Consider the following 23,998-nt stretch of genomic DNA (forward strand, 5'->3'; position numbering starts at 1 on the left):
GGCTAACAGAATTGAGTATGCACAGTGGACTCAACATCGGAATGAAGGTCGGAAATTCGAGCATATGACTACCAACATCTCCGAGTGTGTAAACTCGATACTAAAGGGTGTTAAGAACCTTCCAGTTTATTTGTTGGTGAATTCCACCTATGGGAGATTGGTTGAGCTATTTGTCCGCAAGGGAAGAGAGGCAGAGGCACGTTAGGACCCAGACAGTAGTTTAGTCAGTACCTGATGAAGGCAATAGAGGCTAATGTGAAGGTATCAAGGTGTTTTACGATGACTTTGTACGATAGGCATAATTCTGAGTTCACTGTAGCTGAAAGGACTCAGACTAATAGCTTTTCACTTAGATCTTATAGAGTGTCCCTAAGGGACCAGATCTGTGATTGTGGATATTTCCAATCACTTCATTATCCATGTCTCCATGCCTTAGCATGCTGTGTATACTCACATCTAAGTTGGGCCACCTATGTCCATGAGGTGTATTAGATGAGATCGGTGTTCGATGTCTATCGGATGGGCTTAAGAGACGTGCATCTGAAAAGCGTCCCAAGACTACTAGGATCCGAACTGCAATGGACGAGACTGACCCAAACAGACCTAAGAGATGTGAGCTATGCAGACAATCTGGCCACACACATAGGAAATGTCCACAAAGAGGAGTCAACATGGGTTCCACTTCTGTTAGTAACGTGTAGGGTTATGTTTATTTAGTGTAAGGCTTGATCGGGTATGTCTACCTTTAGTTTTCTTTAATGGTGTGTCCAATGTAATGTGTATTGTGTTTTGTATTCTCACCTAATAGTTAGTTAAATAACATGATTTGATTTCCGGGTATTTTGCGTATTATTCACTTGTGTTATGATACAGCGGCTTAATACATCATGAAATGGTAATATAACATGTGCTTCTAATCAAATGTAACATACATGCGCTTGCTAAATACAGTAGGCGACAAGCAGGATATAACTAACATGTAGATAAATATGCATACATATGCAGAAGCGAACATAAAAACACAACAAGAAACTGACAATGCATACACCTAATCAAAGTAGATGTGATCCTATGAAGCAACGGCGGTGGTGCCTGATACGCCGTGCTTTCTAGGCTAGAGGGACCTCATCTTCATCCCGGTCGCCATGATGCTTCATCTCGTTTGGTATGTACTCTTGTGACGTCGATGGACCGGAATGTGCTCGAGTATGTATAGTGAATGCCGAGGGGGTGTCCCACCCAATGCAAACATGTCATCCACGGATCCAGTAGGAGGCTCATTCAAATCCATATCTAGGTGTGCTTGGGGTCCACCTACCTCAGATCTGCGTCGTGCCTAATCATCCTCTTGCATGATCATGCTAATCTCCTCAAAGAAGCGTGATCCTCCAAACTCCACGTCAAGGCCCTCACTACTAAGCAAGTCCAATAGCATCTCACCGGGGGCCAATGTATGCCTGGCTCTCGTATACCGCCTCATCGCTGCTAGGAACCCCGACAAAATAATCACCAGACCCCCAACCAGCCTGTGCACCCAAACCGTAACAATCTCTACCAACATCTCCTGCACCACCGGAATCGCCCACACCTCCTCCTAAACCCCCACCCATCCCTCCATCATATCTATCATCAACACCTCCGCCACCCCCTTCAAACCCACCACTACTCATACCACCAGCAACTCCACCATTATATCCTACTCCACCACCATCACCAACTCCAACATCATCTCCACCATCGTGTCCTCCTCTATCAAATCCACCATCGTGTCCACCATCGCCGTCATCATCTCCAGGATCATCTCCACCATCGTCCTCACCATCACCACTGTCGTGACCATCATCATCATCATCATCATCCTTGCCTCTTCCTCCACGTGGAGCTCTACCTCGACCACCACCCCTCCAACCCCATCAGCCAGGACCCCTACCTTCTCTATGGCCTCGACCCATGCCCTTTAATGCACCAATCACATCGTCGAGCCACCTCCACACACGTTGACTTAAACGTGTCCTAACACGATGTCTCCGCTCAACACGACATTTGTATGGGACATCAAGAACCTGGTCCATATCAGGAACCTGTCTTGGACCTCTCTGCATCAACTCGATTGGTATCGCAACTGCCCTGGGGTGACCGAGAAAGAGCTCAAGCGACAAGAATCTTCTGTCATGCTCATGCCACCACTTCAAGTATGCATGTGAAGGTCCTGGATTTGGAACAACGTCAAACCGTAACACATGTTGCGCCTTGTTGGTCCAATAAATGTGCCAACACTATAACGTAGTAGGAAACCACCAATCTCTACTTCTGTCATTCTTTGACATCAAGAAATCGATATCGAGGGCGGCACAGGATCGGTGTTGTACTCCACCAAGCTACGGTAGCACCCGATCCACCTAATATCACTCTATGACAGCAAAATAGATCAATGTTGTCACAGCCCTCCATAACGTCATATCCCGTGGCTCCAGTATCTCGGGGTGCACCACTTAAACGACATCAGACAAGCTATATGGCATCCACATGAACAGAAATAGTTATCGTTAGTCATCATAAATAGTAAAATTGCCAAGATAATATGAACGATGAATATATTCAAACCCTAAATACTCACATCCCCAGCCTGAAGTACATCTATCCTAAGCTTCCAATGCGCAACTCGAGGCCCCTTCTCACTCAACGTTGGCTGACAACCTGACTATCTGCGACCCAAGACATTTTATCAACAACAGAAATAAACTGAGAACAAACATAGCATAACCCAAAAGCAAGTACCTCGACGCCAACAGCCAATGAAAGACATCAAATCCCTCAGACCAGGGAACCGCCAGAAGATCCATGACTGAAGGAGCTGCAATGGACCAGTGATAAACCACTATTTCATGGTTTATCTTGTGCTCATTTGGGTGGTTTTTATCAGCTTTTCAACCACTTATTCATACTATTTGCATGGTTTTACATTTGCCTTCCTAATTATGTGCTTTAATTGAAAACATGTTTCTTTGGACTTATCTTTGCTAATATTAATCCTCTGTTATTACCATTAGATGCCTTGATATGTGTGTTAAGTGCTTTCAGAGATTACAGGGCAGGAATGGCTCAGAGGATGGAAAGGAAGCATGCAAAAGTGGAAGGAATACAAGAAGTTGAAGGAACTGCAAAGCTGTCAGCCTGACCCTCTCGCACTCAAACGACTGTAACTTTAGCTACAGAGGTCCAAACGACGTGGTTTCAGTTGCATTGGAAAGCTAACATTCGGGGCTTCGATTTGATATATAATATGCCATAGTTGCCTTGACTCTAGGCGACGCGACCGCGTGCTCCATGCGGCCGCATCACAGTGACAGAGATCAGCGTGTTTGAATTCTTCTCCAGTGATTTCTGGGCTGTTTTCGACCCAGTTCTCGGCTCAGAAAACACAGATTAGAGGCTATAAAGTGGGGGAATGCACTCATTTAAGGGAGGCTTTCATATTCACAATTTTAGGAGTAGATGTAGTTTTTAGAGAGAGGTTCTCTCCTCTCTCTTAGGATTAGGATTTAGGACTTCTCTTAGTTTTAGGAGTGACTCTCAATCCCAGGTTCAATGTTCTTTTATTTCTTTTCTCACTTTTGTTTATGACTCTTTATGATTGATTTTCTATTTTAATATATTCTGAGGTATTTCAGACTTATGATTGTTCTCTTTAATTTATGTTACTGTTGCTTCCCATCTGAAGGCATTTTTATTCCAGTAGATTTATTTTTCTCCTTTTGGTCTTGGTTAAGGAATCAGTAACTCAGGAGTTACCTTAGCTCAACATAATTGACTACTGTTATCTTTGCTAATTGAATTGAACTTCAATAATCCCAACATTTTCTTAGGAAATAAATAGGATTCGAAGGTCAGACTAATTAGTCCCTTGACTTTCCTTTGCTTTAGTAAAGGTCAACTAAGTGGAATTAAGATTCAACTTTCATTATTATTGATAAGGATAACTAAGTCTGGACTTCCAATTTCTCATACCTTGCCAAAAGTTTATTTTACAGTTATTTATTTATTTATTTTATTTGTCATTTAAATATATCTGTACCCATTGCCCAACTCCTAAACCCCCAATTTACAAAACTCATAACCAATAATAAGAACATACCTCCCTGCAATTCCTTGAGAAGACGACCCGAGGTTTAAATACTCGGTTATTAATTTATTCAGGGTTTGTTACTTGTGACAACCAAAACGTTTGTATGAAAGGACTTTTGAAGGTTTAGAAACTATACTTGCAATGAGGATTTATCCGCAAATTTCTAGACCACGCAAAAGTTCTCTCATCAACCAGCTAACTTTATCATGTTCTTGTTGGTCACACAGCACATGCACCGGTATAACCATGACAAAACAGCAGACCCCCAGCTATATCGATCGACCCATGTCCTCTAGCCTGGCTACGTAGGGTAGCCAACGAATGTGAAGACATGTGCCAGCCTTATCACTGGATAGATGAGTCGATAAAAGTATCATGATATACGCCCGAGCATACCTCCTAATCGTAGCATCGTCTGCGCCCTGAGGAAGCTCACTGAATGTCTCCTGCATCCAAGTTCACTTCACCATGAATTTGTCGATGCAGTTCACAGGAGGTAAAACACCCAATAGCTCCTCAAACCATGCCCATGCTGGGCGGTCACTGTTGATGTATCTCTCAAAGTTCGTGAGGCATCCGCTGACGTACTGATCATAGATCGGGAGACCTAACTAGTACGCTACATCCTGCGGTGTAATCATGCACTCCCCGAAGAACATGTAAAAAGTATGCGTCTCTAGACGCCATCTCTCTACGAATGCACTCGCTAATGGCTCATCCAACCTAAATCAGGTCTCATTCAGCCTCGCAAGATGGTATAAACTGGTCATCTGCAAGTAGGGCACGATCCTGTCATCTAGGGGCATGCCGTGTTGCCTTCTTATGCTGGTGATATAGCGTTGGGGTTGCACAACGATAGAAAATTGTTTATAAGAACCATAACAAAACAGTGTTCATTTAAAAAAAAAAATTAAAAATTTGCTAAATAATGCCTGACCTAACTTATAAAAACTTGTTTATAAGAACCATAACAAAACAGTAAATAATGCATGACCTAATTGAAAAAAAAAATCCTAAACCCAAACATATAATCTTACATATTCAAACAAAAGATAAAATGCTAAAACTAAATGGATCTAACACGGGAGTACTCTAATAAAAATTTAACTTTAATATATAAAACATATCGCAATACTCAATCACCATCATGACTAGCACTATTGAGTTAAAGTGAATCCTAACCCTAAACTACTTCTTTCTAAATATAAAACTAATAAATTAAAAAATCTAATAGAGCCTACATTCTCTACTCTAACTAATATTTTTAAGTACCATTTCAAATTTTTGAAATCTAATCAACTACTAAATCACTACTTCTAACCGCCATTTATATTGAAAAAGTTAATTTTCTAATTCCTAACTAATTCCTAACTAATTTTCTAATTTTCTAATTCCTAGCAGCTACTAGAGGAAGCAGGTTAACATTACTAACATTACTAACCTATGTTAAAAAAAAATGTTTTCATTCACTAACCTCTTTATGAATGACACCAACAATATGTGCGACTCCATCCAACTAATAGATACCGTTTAGATTGTCCTCCATGTGGTCAGATTTAAATGTTGGGGGGTTATTAGCAAAATTTTTGTTCAAGTTCATTTTTGGTGGGGTAGGAAAAGTGATTTGTAATTTAAACCAATTGAATTCGAATTCTATATATAGGCCTGATATTAGTAAATTAAACCTATGCTCTTATCAATGGCTGTAAATCAAAGCTATTGCATTTGATTTAGTAGATATGTAAATCAAAACCACTTGTTTCTATTTACTATAGGTGCAATTCGAAATCTATGAATTTGATTTATTATGTACTTGTCAAACTAAGGTTTAAACTCTACAAAATCGAAACTATCTACCTCGATTTTACCTTAAACTTACTAAATCGAATCATATTGCTTTGAATTATAATAACAAACCCTAAATCGAATATAATAAATTCAATTTACATATAAACGGGCAAAAGAAATTTGCATCTAACACTTTTTATTTTGGGACTTTTACATAATATCGGTGTGTTTTTAATTTTTTTACGTGTTTTACCCTAAAAAGATCATACTAATATATGCAAATAGTATTGTTAAAAAGAAAAAAAGTGAAAAGATAAATAAATAAAAAAAAACATTGAAAATTAACACTTTTCAATTAATAAAGTAATTAACAATTGACCGTTAAAAAATTATCTAAAACTAAAAGGTAAAAATATAAAAAAATTTGAAAGTATAAAATTAATTTTAAAAAATTTTAAATTTAAAATATAAATATAAAATTTAAAATATAAAATTTAAGATAAAGCAATGAAATGATGGCCGATAATGTTAATAAGTAGTTAATATTCATAGGTAAAATAATGGTATTAGAAGAAAGGAAAAGAAAAAAAATAAAAGAATAATTTAAAAAATATATATAACTTTTATCGTTATTTTATTAAATTTTTTTATTAATTTAATATTTGTTGGGTGAATTACCAGCTTAATGGTATTAGATTATTAGTTTCATACTTTTAAGTACAGATATTTTATTGAATTGTCATGTTTACGTATTGGATACATTTTAGATACGATATTTATTGATATTCGTTCGATATACGTGTCTGATGTGTCCAATTGCATCTTAATAAAAAATATTTTTTTTAAATATATTTAGACACACTTAAATATTATCGCGTGTCAACATATTTAATTTAGTTTTAATATATATTTTTGAGATAAATTTAATAATAATATATGTTATTATTTATTAAAAAATATTTTATATAATTAAAAATAATATTAAAATAATTAAACATTAATTTATATTTTAATATTAATAAAATATTAAAATATTATTATAATTTACTTAAAAAATATTTTATATTATATATATATATATATATATATATATATATATATATATATATATATCTTTATCAGTTCCTTAATGATAGGTTCAGTAGCATTTTTGATAAAGAAATGATTGCACTTTACAGTGTTCTTGAAGATCCCAAAAAGTTAAAAATTGCAACGTAGGAGCTGACAGTGCAAAGGACCCACAATGAAGAAGAAGCCGACAAAAACAATCAACATTGGGACCAACCCCACTCATGGTCTTGTTGGCTCTAATATTTAGAGTTCCTTTCACTCTTTCAAGGGTTTATTACACTTTATAATGTAACTTTACGCGGCAATAGGATAGCGATACATGCCAGCCTATGTTAGGTGAACCCACTTGCATTTAACCCAAAAAACAAGCACTTTTTGTTGCTGTATTAACTCTTTAACCCCATTTAACCCAGGTAAATTCTGTTGCTTCTCTTTGCCACGTTTCAAACATCTTAACTTTCTTTTGTCCCTTTTCTTTCTCCACTAAATAGTAAATACACAAGTAATCCTTCCTTCATCTATTTTTCTGCTAAATCATGAAACCTCTAATAGAAAAAATCACAATTTGGTCTTATCTGTTATTATCGTTGGACACATTAGCTTTCCTTTAAACGAAAATATATTCTCTCATTTTTTTTTAAATTATTTGATAAAGTGTAATTCTTCACTTTATATTCTTTAAATGAAACTAAGAAAATATGTAAAAAAAATATTAAATAATAAAAATTATATTTTATCAAATAATTAAAAAAAAATTTAAGATGATCCACTCTCCATTAAACTGATCCATTGCTTTAAGGGTCAAATATATTGTTCATACTCTGATCCAATACAATGATCAAAACCAATCAATACAAAAAGACCCAAGCCAAAAGGTTGGCCTTCACCGTTTACCCGACCTTCCCAAAGAGGTCGGATTCGATAATAGCTGACAGATAATACTTATTCAAATAAGTAATTGCCTCCTTAAATCTCTCACCCACTTCTAGAAGAGATATCATAACAACCCTAAGATAAAGGGATGGTTATCCACCGTCAGAAGTGGAACTACACCAACAGTGGTTATTGGATCATCACTTATAAATACACGGACACACCCAGGTAAACCTAAGTTCTAATATATTCTAAACCTGCTTAACTCCTTGCTGACTTAGGCATCGGAATGTCATTGCAGGTACCATCCCCATTCACTAATACACATACGAATCAACTCGGACGGCGACTCCCATACGCAAAGAAAGTCGAAGTCCACGTTCCCGCACCGTTTGGGCCATTCATTCAAGCCCACTCATCCGGTTTTAGGTAAGTTTCGGAACAGGTATCTAATGACAATATAGATAATGGAGACCTTGTATTTCACAATCATGTTATTTTTCTTCTTGTACTGGAACTCTAAGTGTGGGTTGCTCTCAAAATACTTTGTAACAACAAAATATTTTATGTTTTTTTCTTTAAAGAGGTGAATAATCAATATATTTTTTTTTTTTTTATTGTATACACCAACTTGACAGGTAAAGACTAATTTATTACGAATCAAAATTTATTCATTTAAGTGTTTGTTATTAACTAATAGGTTGGTACATAACGTTTATTGATTTATCTGAGAATTGGTTGAATTTATTATTAACGGGTTAATATTGAGAATGTTTGATTTGGATTCAAATTGATTGGGTCATGGTATTGAGATATGAGATGTTGAATCTCATGAATATTGATGCTTGATTATGAAATGAGTTTGATATTAGTATTATTATGATTTGGGAAGGATATTGTGAAGGTGATTCACTTGTAATTGTGAATTGAAGGTATTCTATGAGTTAATGGTGCAACTTAGGGGCATTGAAACTTAGAATGATTGAATTAGGTTGTGAAGAAATGCTAAAGAACTATCAGAATTTATTATTTTGGGACATTAGTTATTTATTAATATTTAAAAATATAGGCTAAAATATGTTATTAAATTACTAATCTTAAAAAAATTGAGTTGATAATTAAAATTGATAATAAAAAATAATAAATTCGGAACATTTCTTAGTTGTGTATGGCAATATGAGGGTGTTGATTGAGATTATACCTTTTTTGGGAGGTTGGTATATGAAGTATTGCAAAAAGTTCAAGAAACTTAGACTCTACTATTAACATTATAAGGGGTTTTTTCAGAAATAAAATAAAAAAAATTTATATTTTCCCAAACACTATTTTTAAATTTTAATTCCTCAAATATGATTTTTTTTTTTTTTTGTTTAGAAGTTCGCCTTATAACTTAAAATTTTTTGAATCCCCCGTTATTAATCCATTATAATCGTATTTGGGCTACGACAAACTTGTTCTAAACAAAAAAAAAAATTGTATTTAGAGAATTAAAGTTCAAAAATAGTGTTTGGAGAAATATGAATTTTTTTTATTTTATTTTTGAAAAAAATCCCTTTATAAGTGTGCCCTTATGTTCAACCTTTTTTGGTCATCAATAATACCTACCACTGCGATTTGATGTACCATAATCATCAAATATGAATAACAATTATTTACGCATAATTTCTCAACGCTAATAAAATTGAGTACAAATGTGATAAAATAAATGATTGAAAATTGAGCGCGTCAAATGGAAAGTATAACCTTCCTTTCGGCTTTCGGCCCCAAAATTGAGCTCTTACATATAACCTTTTAGATAGGGTGATGTAATAATGCTCCTCGTTGAGAATGTAATAAAATCAATTGAACCTTTTACAGTTGCATGAAGATCGAAGGAAACATATTAAAAGAAAGAATCTCATAAAATTCTATCCACCCATCTACCAGAAAATAAAATCATATATTCAAATCTAGAAACCCCATAGCACCAGGCTAATAATTTTCCTTCTGTACCTGAAAAAGGCTACAATGAGCATCACTCTCCTCTAAATAAATCTCTCTAGCTTTATTGAAGTTATAGGATTTGGTGGACGGAAAGTCTCCAATTGCAAGTTAGAGCCAACACAGATATCACGTAAAATTGCGTCCCCCTTCTCCAATTTTATTACCTCTAAGGTACTTCCAAGAACATCAGCTGCAAGTCCAGTTTCTAAGAGGCTGCCTGGTTCCTCCCCTCCATCACGTAATAACCGCCCAATCTCATTCAAAGAGATAACAGACTCTATTATAACTTTCGCAAAAACACGTCCAAGAAACTCTGGTGCTTTGGGAGCATCATTAACAGCATCCTCCAATGTACAGAGAACAGACTCAAACCTAACAAAACAACAAAAGAAAACAAGGTTATTTACGATAAAAGAATTCTCTCTTCTAGTAATCATATTCTTTAATAAATCTCACCCTTGGATAAGCTGTGCTTGACTCAAGATACCATCATGTGATTTCACAAGGTGAACTAGCAATTTGGCCAAAAGGTCTCGTTCTGTGTCCTTTCTCTCAAATGAGTCTGTGACCCAGAGACAAACCATGGAAGGATGGAAGCATGGAGAATTTAATTCTTTGACACATAGAGCAACTTCCTTCTCATCTCTAGCACTAAATTGCATAATTTTTTGTTAGAATGGTTGATGTCATCAAGCTTGTGGATCTTGCCCAGGATGAACATTGGAAATAGGAAGTAGTAATATAAGAGCAATATCATAACATCCTGCCAACTATATCAATTTATATTCAATGTATAGGCACATGTGTGTCTAAATAATTTTAAAACAAAAAGAAATACAGCATAACATAATCTATTCATATTTAAAGTTGACTGTAAAAAACTTCAAATTCTAAATACATAATATACCTAGTTTTGTAAGCATTGTGAAAAAAAAAATGATGGTTTCAAGTGTTACCACAGTCAAACATTATTAAAATGAATCAAGGCTTAGGTTGAAGTTTGCAATTAAAATTTACAACTAAAAAGTTACAATTTTTGAAATCATATGCAAAATATATCATTTTCAGATGAAATGGAGTAATTCATTGAGGACTTTTCATTATCACTATCATCTTCCATTTTTATAAGAAATAATAAATTCTGGTAAGTGGCGGAATCCACAACAAAATATAGAGAATTGTGTACTTATTTCTCTTAGCTGTGTATGACTTAGCTTTGTGAAAACCATAAATACCCTGAGAAAAGTTAAGCTAGGTCTTTGCCAATAAAATATAAAATGAAAACAAACAAACTCTCATCTCAAGGGCATTAAATTTGGATTTTTTTTTTGGGTAAAAAAAAAGTAAGTGGCCACAGGCAGTAAGAAGATAGAAACACCACAAAGTGAAAGCATTACCTGTAGTATTCTTTGATTGCTGCCATGGACATGTCTCGGAGTTGTTCTTCTGACCGAACCTTTTCTGAAGAAGGAACCTGAGAAACTATTGACCCTTGCAATTGATCAGATGGTGAAGTTGCAACAAGGTTGTCAAGTCTCCGATATGAAGTACTCAAATCTTTTTTGTCTAAGCCTATATTATGCTCTAGAGCACTTGATTGATCATAAGCAGCTGGACCTGAAAACCTGTCCGTAAGGTATGGTGCATGCTCTGATAAATTCCCATAACCGTTAAGAACATCAGTTGCTTTGGAAGAGTCTACTGAGGTAGGAATTGCATTAGGCATCGATGAACTTATTGCAGTTGATCCTCTAATGGACATTCCCCTAGCCAAACTGCCCTGGGGTCCCAAGGTAATAGAATCATCCCCCAAGGCTCTTGGAGACAAGGTCCTAGCCTCAAAAGATTGCCTCTCTTCAGAACAAGCATCCTGAGAACCAAACCCACGAACTTGACCAGGTAACCCATGCGGTACTCCAATTTGAGCAGTTGTAGATGACACCAGAGATCCTCTTGGACGAAAGTCCATAGGGTTTCTTCTTGATGTTTGGTTGTTGCTTGGACCACGACCTAACCTACCAGCTTGGGCCTGCCTCTCTTGCACCGCATCTCTATGCACTTCCTCAATCTTCTTTGGACCTTCAATTTTTCTCCTTTGTTGCCATTTATTTTCCCTCAAATCAATGGCATCCTTCAACATGAACCTCACCCTAGATGATAAATTCATGTTGTCTGACAATAGTTTCATCCTTTCGAAGTATGCATCCATATGTTTTTTGGCTTTGGGATGATCAATCATGTCCCCAATAGTACTCATTAGCTTGCACAAAGCTTCAATATCTTCTTCATCAGGATCCTGATATTGACCGAGTAACTTCTTGATGCACTCATGCATTATCCTCTCTGTCAACATTCTCTTCTTATATAGCTCACCAATTAATCTAATATTACCTAGCATGCGTCTTCTTGCCTTGACTCTTCTATCTTCCCTTTCTTCATCAGATAGCTTAACTTCACCTTCATCAGCCTTATTTGCTTCTTCTTGCTCTCTTTCACCTCTCTCAAATTCCTCTTGACACTTGTTTAATAATAATCTTTTGAAAGTTATCTTTTCATTGTCCTCACCGAAATCAGGCAACTCAGAAGCCAAATGTAAACAGAAGTTGGCATACATTTCACAAAAGGTAGGCTCCATCAAAGCCTTCTCAAAAATTTGTGAGATGACACCAGTAAGTGTGATAGCATTGTCAATATTAACCACTTTTACCTGTTCAAAGAGCCTCTCAAAATTCTGAGGAGTTAATTTGTTCAAGATAGCTTTCAGCTGCCTCTGTTTTGCCTCTTCTATATCCGAAACTTTACCCACTTCATACTTCCTCTCAGCCTTGTGCATCGTCTGTAAAGGAGTTTGAGGAGTACGAGAATGAATTAACCCCTTGTGCTGGAAGCTAACAGAACGCTGCCACCTTTCTCCATTACTGTTTCTTTGCATTCCACTTGGAATTCCCATGGATTGCGTTGGTCCATAAAGGACCCCTGCTCCAGCATATTGCATAGGTGTCTCTCCACGAAAGTTCCTTAAAGCACCAAAATTGTTTCCTGGACCAGATCGAAAACCTACATTACCTCCACCAACATCCAAACCACGTCTTCCAGAATGAAAAGTATTAGAAGATTTACTCCACCTCTCTTCCTCATTTACACCAGTTCCACAATAATCCATCCAAGGCATTCCACTAGGCCTATCTACAATAGTAAAACTCATTAAAGCCTCAGCTATGTCAACTGTGATCTGAAAACCTTCAGGAAGATCAGTGCACTGCTCTGCAAATTTCAAAAGAAAATCTCGAGAGTACCTCTTGGCTACACCTCTGTTAACATCACTAATCAGTTGAAATTTGTCATCAACTTCCAGTTTTGATGTACACATGTCAGCAGCATCCTCCCAATCATCAGGCTCAACTTTACTCTGTTGACATTTCTCACTCACTTTAAGATCTAGGTGAGCAGCATCTGTAGATACCTGCTTCAAACTTTCAGATGAAGAAGCATTGTTTGTGCTTTCTGAACTGAAAACAGTTTCTTTCTTTTCCTTTGGTCCCTTGTATGCGTTATAAAGATCAGAAGTTGACCCAGCAGCATTAGCTTTTCGAAGAATCTCTCTTCTTTTCTTATTACCTTTAGATGTAGCTTTTACTTTATTTGGTTCTGAAATTGGTTTATCGTTGGCACTAGATGTCAAAAAAGACAGAGAGTCATTGCAAAAAGTATCTGAACTATTCTTGACATGATTTGAAGTTGTCTCCAGAATATCAACTGACTGCATATCTAGTGTACAGTAATTTCCACAAAGAACACGGTTAGTAACTACACAATCATTTCGACTTAAAATGATATCTCTATAATCCAATGTAAATAAATGTAGAGATGCTTAAATTTCCACTCGGCCTATCAAATTTTGCTACAACACTAGCAGATTCATCATGTCCTTGTTGTATGAATCTTTAAGATTAACACCTCATCACTTACATTTACAGAATTTTGTTCAATTTGTTTTCTAACACCTCATTAGTTACAGCATTTTGTTCAATTTGTTTAGACTTGCCCATCACAATTAAAATTTTCCTGGTAACTACAAAAGTGGTTCATCATTTTTGTTACCAAGTTTCAAACAATTATGCTTTAAACCTTTTTCTTCTGGTGATTCATTATGCTTGTCATCCTTATGATGACTACTAGAAACTTCAATGCTATTGTTCACTTCAACACTAGGGATGGTTGATATTGTGTCATACATTTCTGGAAGATCTTCAGTGGCAATTGCTATAGAATGAATTGTTTCAGTTCTAAATGATTTGGAAACTCCAATATCAGACATACCATTATCAATAGCTTGATAAGCAACATTATCCATTGATGGAGATTGAATAGAAACCTGTGGGGGAAAAAAGTACATAAAATATAATATGCTCAAGTAAATCAAGACTAATGAAGAATACTTAAAATGAATAATAAAGTACTAAACTGCCTGATGATGTGATTGGGCGCTCTTCTCTAGTTTCTTTGGATTTTCCTTCAAAGAATTTGACCTAGTTAGAGCTTCCTTCCTTCTAGACACAAGTGAGGCATGATCTTCAGTCATTACTGATGAAGGTTGTGACAAGGGAGTGGCTGCAAGCTTCTCAATAGATACAAAAACAGATCCAGGTGATTGTTTTTGTTGCACAAAAGAGTTACCAAATAATTTTGATTGCTGTGAAGAAATTTCTGGACTAGTTTCAGATACATTTTGTAATGCAGGGGAGCCAGAATCACGTGATGCTACCGAAATATTGGGTTCTCGGTTTTGAACGCCAGAATTACCAGAATTGGACAATGATGTGTCTACAACATCAGATGCATCACATGGTCTAATTGTCACAGGAGCAGCTCCAGTTAATGACATTAAATTAGGAATATCATGAAAATTTTCTAAAATTGGGGGTTCAACACTACCAAGAATAGAAGCACCTGTTTTATTAGCAAATAGAGAGCTATGTTGCATTGAATTCAAGAAACCAACATTTTGCGAACCATGATTCAATGGATAATTAAATCTTTGTGGTTGCAAATTAGCAGTATTTTGGCTACTTGTTAGTGGGAGAGGATTGGGAGGATGGTAATAGAGAGAATTAGTACTATAAGAGTTGGGGGAATAATAATTCATTGGATAAGCTGCAAAAGATTGACCAGGTTGGGATTGAGAAGGGATATTAGGATGTGACCTAGAATTAGATGACCCATCTGAATATGCATTTGCTCTTTTATCAAGTCTCAACTCTTCATGAGTCTCGGGGTGAGTGATCTTCACATGAGTTGTTTTTCGAGGACCAGGTTGATATTTTTGTCCATGTTGGGGATATTGTTGAATCATACTAATACCCACATTGCCTAATTGATGTGACAACTGATGCCCCATTTGAGGAGTAAAAGTCATGTTTTGACCTTGATTCATGATCCCCTGAGGTTGCATTGGACGAGGTTGAAGACTTGGAATAAAAATTGGTTGTTGCACTTGTGTAGTATTTCCAATTGGCAAAGCCATTTGTATAGGCATCTGGAGAGATGTTGTAGGCAACCCCTGAGATTGAATATGTGGATTAGAACTACCAAACTGTAAAGATGCTCGTGACAGGTGATATGGTGTTGAGTTTGAAATCCCAGTTATAGGAATAATAGAAGGATTCTGCATTTGGTTTGCTGAGGTTGCAGTTGGCACGCGAAGATCCTTTTTTGCCTTAGTTTGTATATTAGTTTCCCCACCAATAGACTGCTCAATGACACTTGCATCTTTTCTTGGTGATAGTTGTTGTTTTGGAATAAGAGATGTTGGCACTGAAGCCTGAAAGTGAAGACAATTTGTTGGCACAAAATAAATAATTTTCATTGCTATGAACACATAATTCAAGGCGTGTTATGTCAACATCAACAAGTTACATAATCATAAGTGCACTCCAACCTAAGATTCTATATCAAATCAATTCTTGCTCAGCATCTGAAATAAGATCTAGAATTCAATGAGAAGTTGTGGGTAGTGGTACCAAAAGGAATATAGTAACATAGAAGTAAAGGAGAAATTAAAAAGAATATATATTCACACCTGATCCTGCTTCTGCTCATCTATATTAGGAAGAGCTGAGCTTATACTAGTAGGGCCCTGAATATCAGAACAAATTACTTAATGGCCATAAAGTTCTAAAAATATATGCAGTATACCAGACACAACGTACACAATTTATATGTGCAAAACTTACTGTCATCCCATTCATAATGCTAGGATTAATAGATCCAAATTGGAAAGGGAATGACTTTGATGCATCTCCTATAAAAAATACATTTGATATTCAGAATACTTCAGTCTCAAGACTGACAATTAATAGCTACTAAGGAAAATATTTTAGCATTAAGAACTTTTACAAACCCAAGATACAAGTCATAAAATGTTGACTTAATTCCACATAATTTCAAGCAAAAAACTCATTAGTCTAGCATACCCTTAGTAGGAGTTTCAGGAGTAATTGGATCAGAAGTTGCAGGGGGCAGTTGAGAACTTGGAACTTTTGGAATAGTTACAGTACTCCCTTGTACAGCAGATGATTCACATGGCTTGGTAGTAGCTGGAGCATCAGATGCTCCTATCATACAACATAAATGAATGAGTTACTTAAACTAATAATTCACCGAACACCAAATAACATATAATTCTAAATAGTTACTTTAGAAAATCAAACCTAGTCCCTTCAGTTATACTCCTTGTGGATACCTTAACAATTGAGCTACAATTTGTTTTAATGTTTATTTTCATATTTTGTTATATAAAAATAATCAATAAAATTGTCCATATCTAGCAAGGTAATTGTTATATAAAAAATAATCAATAAAGATGGAGATACTTTCCACAGAAAAATTTTCTTAAACAGAAAACTAGAAACTTAAAAAACAAAGAGAATAAACATAATTCTTTTAAAAAGGAAGTAAATATAATTCTCCTCAAGCTTACCATGCAATTGAGGTTGCACATGGGCACGATTCTGTATGTTTCGAGCAGCAGAACCACTGTTAGACTCTATTACATTCAGTGGGGTGGGGTTTACTCTAGATTGTCCAACTTGTGCATCGCTAGACTTCTTGTTAAACCTAGAACAAGCAACAAGCAACAGACAAAATCGATTAAAACACGCCTGCTCGCACACACACACGCATCTCACACAAAACAAATCACACACTCATCTCACCCAAAACTCAATCTCCACACATCCAATATCCATTGAAAAACATAATCGTAGTAAAATAACAAAATCAGTTACAAACTTGCAAGCCTTAACATACCTCTCGTTAGAGGAGAGTGATGGAGATGAGGGAATCGATGGCGTTGGCTTAATGCCGCCACCGCCGTAGGCAAATGAGGAACCTTGTTGCTGATTGAAACTGGTGGATCGCTCAGATTTTCGGTACACTGCTGTGCTTCTATTGGTCTTTGATTGATTGAAGGACATATATCCAAACCCTTTGATTCCTCAAATACAGTTTTCAAAAATGGGGGGATAATTGGAAAATAAAAAGAGAAAATTTCCCTCTTTCAATTTTTCCTGCAACCAACATGATCCAAGTTATCATCATAATTGGAGCACGCTAAACTTTAAACAATTTATCAAATTGTTCGTATTTGATCTAATTGTTGTTGGAACATTTAGAAAATTATTCAAAAAATACATACCGAGAAAAATTAGATATCTACAATTTCGAATTTTTTTGATAGCCAAATGTTAGTTTACTCTCAGAATTGCATACACTAAGATGACAATAAAAATTTAATTAAAATGAATACCAAAGAAATAACATGATAAGAAACATATGAAATAAATAAAACTAAAATAAAAGGAGGACATAGTGAAGCACCTGAAGTGGAGGAGTGTGTGTCAAAATTAGGGGTTTATTGGGTAGTGATGGCAGTGGGAGATAAACACAGATAGATAGAAGGGGATGAGAGAGAGACAAAAAGAGAAGAGGGAGAAAGGGGGGGGGGGGGAGAGAGAGAGAGAGAGAGAGACCAGATACAAAATGTTCAACTATGAACCAAACTCACCCGCAACAAACTCATGAGTGAAAGGGTGGGTCAAAAGAAGGTAGGTTTTTCAGGAGATCACTATTCGAATGGGCCATGATTTTTGTAACACCTATTCATACTCTTCTCTTTATCCCTCGAGATATTCTTGGGAGTTCTAACAGCAAATAAACTTTAATCTATTTATAATAAAACACATAAGATATGAGTCATATGTGTTTCTAAAATAACAACCATGGTTAAGAGTTAATTTAATATTTAAATATCAAATTAAGATATGGGAAAAAAAATAAATCTAGAAATATTATTGATTTCTCCTTAAGTTTCACATCCTTAGTGTCTCTTCACTGTGTCTGACACTAATCTCAATTCTCACAGCTGGTGCAACCACATGCCTCAACTCCAAACATTTTTTTCTTGTCATTGCTGTCGCTTAAAGATTCAATTGCAAACTTCTGTTCAAGTCTCTTTTTAATTTTAAGCTTTTGAACAAATTATTTTTGGAGTTTTGATTTGTCTTGTTATTAGTGTTTTTGTTACGGGAAAGAACATTACCAATTTCAATGAAATTAAGGTAAAGGATGCTGATTCAGAGCTATTTCTTACCGTAAAAAATATGAGCTCTTGTAGTGTCAAGTTTTGTGTTCATAGAATGTGTTTTATGTCTAAAATAATATTTCACATCAAACCTACCAAATAAAAAATACAGTTTTAAAGTTAGAAGCAGTGGCAGAATTAGATTAGAGGGAAGAGTCCAATTAAGAAGGAAATAAAATAGTATAAGCTTCCGAAAATATTGCCATAAAATCTCTATTTTTACTTGGTTTAATTCAAATTTACAATGAGTTAGTTAATCATGGTAGCTTTTTCCAAAACATAAGTGATCCAAAAAACATGTGTCTCCTTACAATTGAAAAAGAGAAAAAGTCTTCCTTTGTTCATGAACATCAAGTTTTTCTCTTGTTTCTCTCACTTTTTTCTTCCTTTACTTTTGCCTCTATTGTAATCTAATTTTAATGGTTAAATAAATTTGTATCCATGTAAAATGGTAACTTTTTGCTTTATTTATTAAAAGAGTAAAGTATCGTTTTTGTCCCCAACGTTTGGGGTAAGTCTCAAAATTGTCCCGTTTAAATCGCTATTTAAGTCCCTAACGTTTCAAAATTGACTCAATGTTGTCCTAGGGATCTGTTAACAGAATTAATGGCGGGACAAAATTGAGATGGTTTTGAAACGTTGGGGATTTAAATAGGACGAAAGCGTTGGGGACAAAAACTATACATAGAAATAAATTTTAATTTTATCCTTCAATAATATCAATTTTTTACGATACATAGTTATTCAATTATTTTTTAATTACATCTAAGTAAATTATACTTAATCACATTGCTTTTGTTCTAAATAAATTTATTTTTTTATAATTTTACTCTTAAAAATTTTTACTCATCATAAAATGTTTATAGAATGACTAGTACATAAACTTGTGGGGAAAAAATGATACATATACAATAAAGTAATGTGATTCTAGTCATTCTACAAATATTTCATGATGAGTAAAAATCTTTAAGAGTAAAATTATTAAAAAAAAAATTATTTAGAATCAGAATAATGTGCTTAAGTGTAATTTATTTAGATGTGATTAAAAAATAATTGAATAACTATGTACAGTAAAAGATTGATATTAGTGAAGGATAAAATTAAAATTTAGTTCTATGTATCGTTTTTATCCCCAACGTTTTCGTCCTATTTAAGTCCCTAACGTTTTAAAATCGTCTCAATTTTATCCGCCGTTAATTCCGTTAACAGATCCCTAACGGCATGACAACATTGAGTCAATTTTGAAACGTTAGAGACTTAAATAGGACGATTTAAACGTTAGGGACAACTTTGGGACTTACTCCAAACATTGGGGACAAAAACAATACTTTACTCAATTGATTAAATATGTGATTATTTCATAAGTTAAGATTGTATATAGTAGTAGTAGAACTATCATGCAATTGCCTTAACATAAACGAAATAATGATATAATCAAAACTAACATTTTGAATTCTTTTATCAAAAACATAAGAAAACAAACTGTAAGACCTAAAAAAAAATTTTAAAAAAATCATATCTTATGTAACAATTTTTTACACTGTTAATTAATAAAAGTGTAAAACAATATCAAATTACTATAAATAAATATTGAGTATAATAGTTAAAGTATAATTTTCATGGGTTGAGTGTAAAATAATTTTATACTATCAATCAATTAAAATTCGGAATACTGAGAAATCATAATGTGGATAATAATGGTAGTGGATAGTTATTTTGAATGATTTGACACTTCTTTCAAAATTACAATAGGTAGATAGTGTAATGTTACACTATGAGTGTAAAACTAAATCCAAATTTAGAGCTTAGTTTTTGTATACATCATTGTTGTGTAATAAAGTTTTACATGTACGTTCAATATTTCAATTAAATACTATTATGTAGAAAAGAAAAATGCTTATCATACTCACTATCTAACAAAATCATACCTATGTAGTTGATAACTCTTTGGTTATCCCACCAAATCGTTCAAGTTGTAAAAGATGAGTAAAGCATTGTTCCCATGACAACTAATTTATCAAAACTGGTCACTACTTTCAAATATCTATTTAGAAGAAATAAACTATTTTCAAATTGAAGGTATCTCAAATTAATAATAGTAAAGTAAGAAAGAAAATGCTATGTTTAATACAACTAGCAAAAGCACGCTAAAGATTCGGATTAATTCAATTCAATATAATAACCGAGTAATTTTCTAGGAGCTTGATTTGCAATTGATAAGCTAATGAAACAGATTATAGTTGTTAATCCCTACTTCCTTAGGTGGCTAACTCTCCTCTTCTTATATCAACATATTAATCCTTTAAGTATGTGTCTATAACAAGGACAAACTCCTCTCCTTAGAGCTAGTGCATACATCAAATTCCCAATTCATGCATAAACCCTAAGTCAATTCAGAAGGAGATCGAACTCACGAAGTTGCAATGAAACAAGCGATAAACCTTTAAAGTATCAATCTTATCATCAAATTCTCAAAAAGCTGAGACATAAATTATCCATATTGAACCAAGCCCCTATCTATAGTGAGAAAATCTAGTTACTCACAACATCTATCTTTCTCTTGTTCTTTTTATTTTATTTTGCATCACCGTCTAGGCGGTGGATTTATGCCGCAACAAACAGTGACCTTTCGGCTGGAAAATATTGAGTAACCTAAGCAATGAATGCTTGAGTAGCTAGCTCTAAGTGCATTATGATGGCATATTGCAATAATTTTTTTCCTGACTAGTGCTTGAGTGATAACTTTTGATTGCTTGAACATGAAGACTCTACATACTAAAAACTCCAAAAATATAAAAACTAGGAAAATGAGCTCTCTTCCTATATAGGCCACAACATCATCAGGTAAAATTCTATTACCTGACTCTTTTAGCATGGGTATAATTACAACCTATTACTTAGGACTACTCAAAATTACCTCTATCCAACAGATGGTGGTGTATCTAATTACCCCACATCATGGGTATAATTACTCCTCGCCAAAAGGGCTCTTGGGAATCAACTGTATCTAACATTTTCGAAACAATTCTATTCTCTACCTAAGTAGCAAGACAATTTTATTCTCGTCAAGAGCTAACTAAGTTCGCCTTAGCGTGACTTAGTCATGCCAGTCCTTTTCAATTAACATAGCACAAACTCTCATTCATTATCCTTTATTGTATCTTATTAATCTCATTTGTGAATGATATATTCAACATCATAATCAAGCATAAGAACTTTACGAAGTGATAAAACATAAAAAGGCATTCCATAACATCTATCATATCAGAATCCAATGTATTTTTAGTGTCATCTCTCTTTTACCTTCCTTACTGAATAATAACTTTGCAAGCTCTCTAGCTAGTCTCTCACTCATTTAGATCATCAATAACTCATTATTCATTTTCCTTTATCAAACAAAAGCGCACCTAATTAGACTTTTGAATCTAGTTTTACTTGTTAACTTCTAATTCTTCTTTCTCTTTCTCTTTCTCTTAAGTCTCTATATCTCTAACATAGAAAGCATCACAAGCAAAATATGAAATCTCTTGCCATGTGTTCTAATAAACACCGCCCCTTGCATAACATAATATTGCATCAAACTCATAATAGGCATAAGGCCTTCTCTAAAGAAAACCATCTTTTGCCCTGAACTAGGATCACACGTGTCACAAGTACACCTTTATGCAAAGGTCTAACTTCTTACCATTTTAGAACATAATATTCGTGACAACATTTCATCACCCATATTTAACTTATCTTAATTCCTGAATCATTTACATTAACTTGTATCAACTCTTATAATCTCAACATCAACAATTAATACTCAAGACTCAAGTTAAACAATGACATCCTAAGCCCAAGACATATTCATTAACAATCTATAACATTACAATGTCTAAAACACTTTAATCCACCATATCCTATAATAACTCTTAATCCTCAAGAAGCATTCATAACATCAAATGCCTAAAGACACCTTTAAGCCTTAAATCACTTCCCCTTTTACATCCTCTAACATGATTTAAATTATAATCCTTATGCTCCATAATCATTCTAGTATTTTAGGGAATCTAGTACTCGTTCTAAGGTCATTTAATACATAAAAACTAAATTCTGCAGCAAAAGAATACATTTTGTAATAAGGACAATCAATTTTGTCATTGATTTGCATTTTGCCATTCTGGTGAATCGATTATCCAAGCTAGAGGATCAATTATCCGTTCTCTAAGTTACAGAAGAAAACACGAATTTCTAGATAGCAAAGAGAATAAAATCGATTCTCTAAGCTGCAGAACCCAATTTTTTTCGCATTCAATTCTACAAAACTCCACCAACACAATCTACCTCTCCAACCAAACTCGTAAGTAAAAATCTTCCAAAATCCATATCGTATAATCACATTCAAGCATATATCAAGCTTTCCATGTCTCACACAAAACCCTAGGAAGCATAAATCACTAACAACAACATCAATCATGCACTTTGAAACACAAAAACCTAACCTTGGTGTGCTTAGTGTAGGGGCGATTGCTACCATAGTGTTGCTGGCAGTTAAAGCCAACAAAACAGAGGAAGGTGGACGGATTAGTGGTGATGATGGCGATGTGGGTTTGCTCGGTGGTTGTGGTAGCCATGAAACTTGACTCCTTGAAGTTCCTCCTTCAAGCTTCCAAGATATACAAGGGTTCCTTCCTCCCTTTCACTTCTTCCTCTTCAGTTCTACTCCTCCTTTGCTTTCTTCTTTTTCTTCTTCTCATCTGTTTCCCTCGTCTATTTTTCTTCTCTCTCTTGTAAAAACCGAATCAGATCATCCGGTTCGACCGGGTTAGCAAGAACCGACCCTTTATCCGGTTGATTTTGATGAAAAATCGTACTAGTCAAATTGACGGCAAACTGAAGAACCGATCGGCAGCGTATCCGTCTGCTGCAATGCTCCTAAACGACATCGTTTAACCATTTTACCCACCCTCATCCAAGTCACATATATTGAGGAATTAAAATCAAGAGTATTTATTCAAATTGGTCCCTAAAAGGAATTTTGAAGTGGACGCTTTGGTCCCCAACAAAATTTAATTACATAATTAGTCCCCAATTTTTGTAAACGTCCATCACTTTAGTCCTTCTGTTAGTTTCTTCCGTAAAATCTTAACGGTAAAATCCAACGTGTCACGTTAAACTGTTGAGTCAGCCATTAAACGCCACGTGGGATGAAAGACAAAATGGTCCCTGAAAAGACAACTACAAAAGTGTTCTTGTATAATGTCCTAAATCCTAAAACAACGGCGTGAAGGTCATCATCATTTTCGTGTGCTACTCTGAAAATGTGTAACCGTGGCAAATGGAGGGAATTCGGTAAACTCTTATCGTCGACGAGTTATTAGAGGTAGCGGAGATGGTAGTGCTAGCAGTGCTTCAGGTGGCCCCAAATTTGGAATTGCAAGAGGGGAGAATCCAAGATGCCACTGTGGAATTTATGCCATTGTTGTGGAGTCTGGAACAGATAAGAAACCCAAGAAGACCTTTCTTTGGATGTC

At 35.0% G+C, this 23,998-nt stretch overlaps 1 protein-coding gene across 10 annotated transcripts; it reads right to left on the reverse strand.

Annotated features, from left to right (window-relative positions):
* Positions 1-9,564: 9,564 nt before the first annotated feature.
* On the reverse strand, positions 9,565-23,419 carry LOC112779750 (eukaryotic translation initiation factor 4G). 10 transcript variants are annotated; one of them, XR_011877659.1, is made up of 12 exons: positions 22,967-23,232; positions 18,492-18,574; positions 17,150-17,409; positions 16,821-16,957; positions 16,315-16,455; positions 16,075-16,142; positions 15,921-15,977; positions 14,307-15,662; positions 14,162-14,216; positions 11,239-13,609; positions 10,298-10,544; positions 9,565-10,213 (listed from the first exon to the last, which is right to left on the reverse strand). XR_011877659.1 is itself a non-coding variant. In XM_025824088.3 (12 exons), the coding sequence occupies exons 3-12, from the start codon at positions 17,314-17,316 to the stop codon at positions 9,883-9,885; spliced, it is 4,878 nt and encodes a 1,625-aa protein (XP_025679873.1). In that variant the 5' UTR covers positions 17,317-17,409; positions 18,492-18,574; positions 22,967-23,232; the 3' UTR covers positions 9,565-9,882. The 10 variants fall into 10 exon arrangements, 6 of the variants coding, with proteins under 6 accessions (XP_025679873.1, XP_025679872.1, XP_072083880.1 ...); XM_025824088.3 differs by having other exon boundaries at positions 10,298-10,492; XR_011877658.1 differs by lacking the exon at positions 18,492-18,574 and having other exon boundaries at positions 22,967-23,419.
* Between the last annotated feature and the right edge of the window lie 579 nt (positions 23,420-23,998).

This window comes from Arachis hypogaea, chromosome 19 (genome assembly GCF_003086295.3).
Source record: "Arachis hypogaea cultivar Tifrunner chromosome 19, arahy.Tifrunner.gnm2.J5K5, whole genome shotgun sequence".
Classification (NCBI taxonomy): Eukaryota; Viridiplantae; Streptophyta; class Magnoliopsida; order Fabales; family Fabaceae; genus Arachis; species Arachis hypogaea.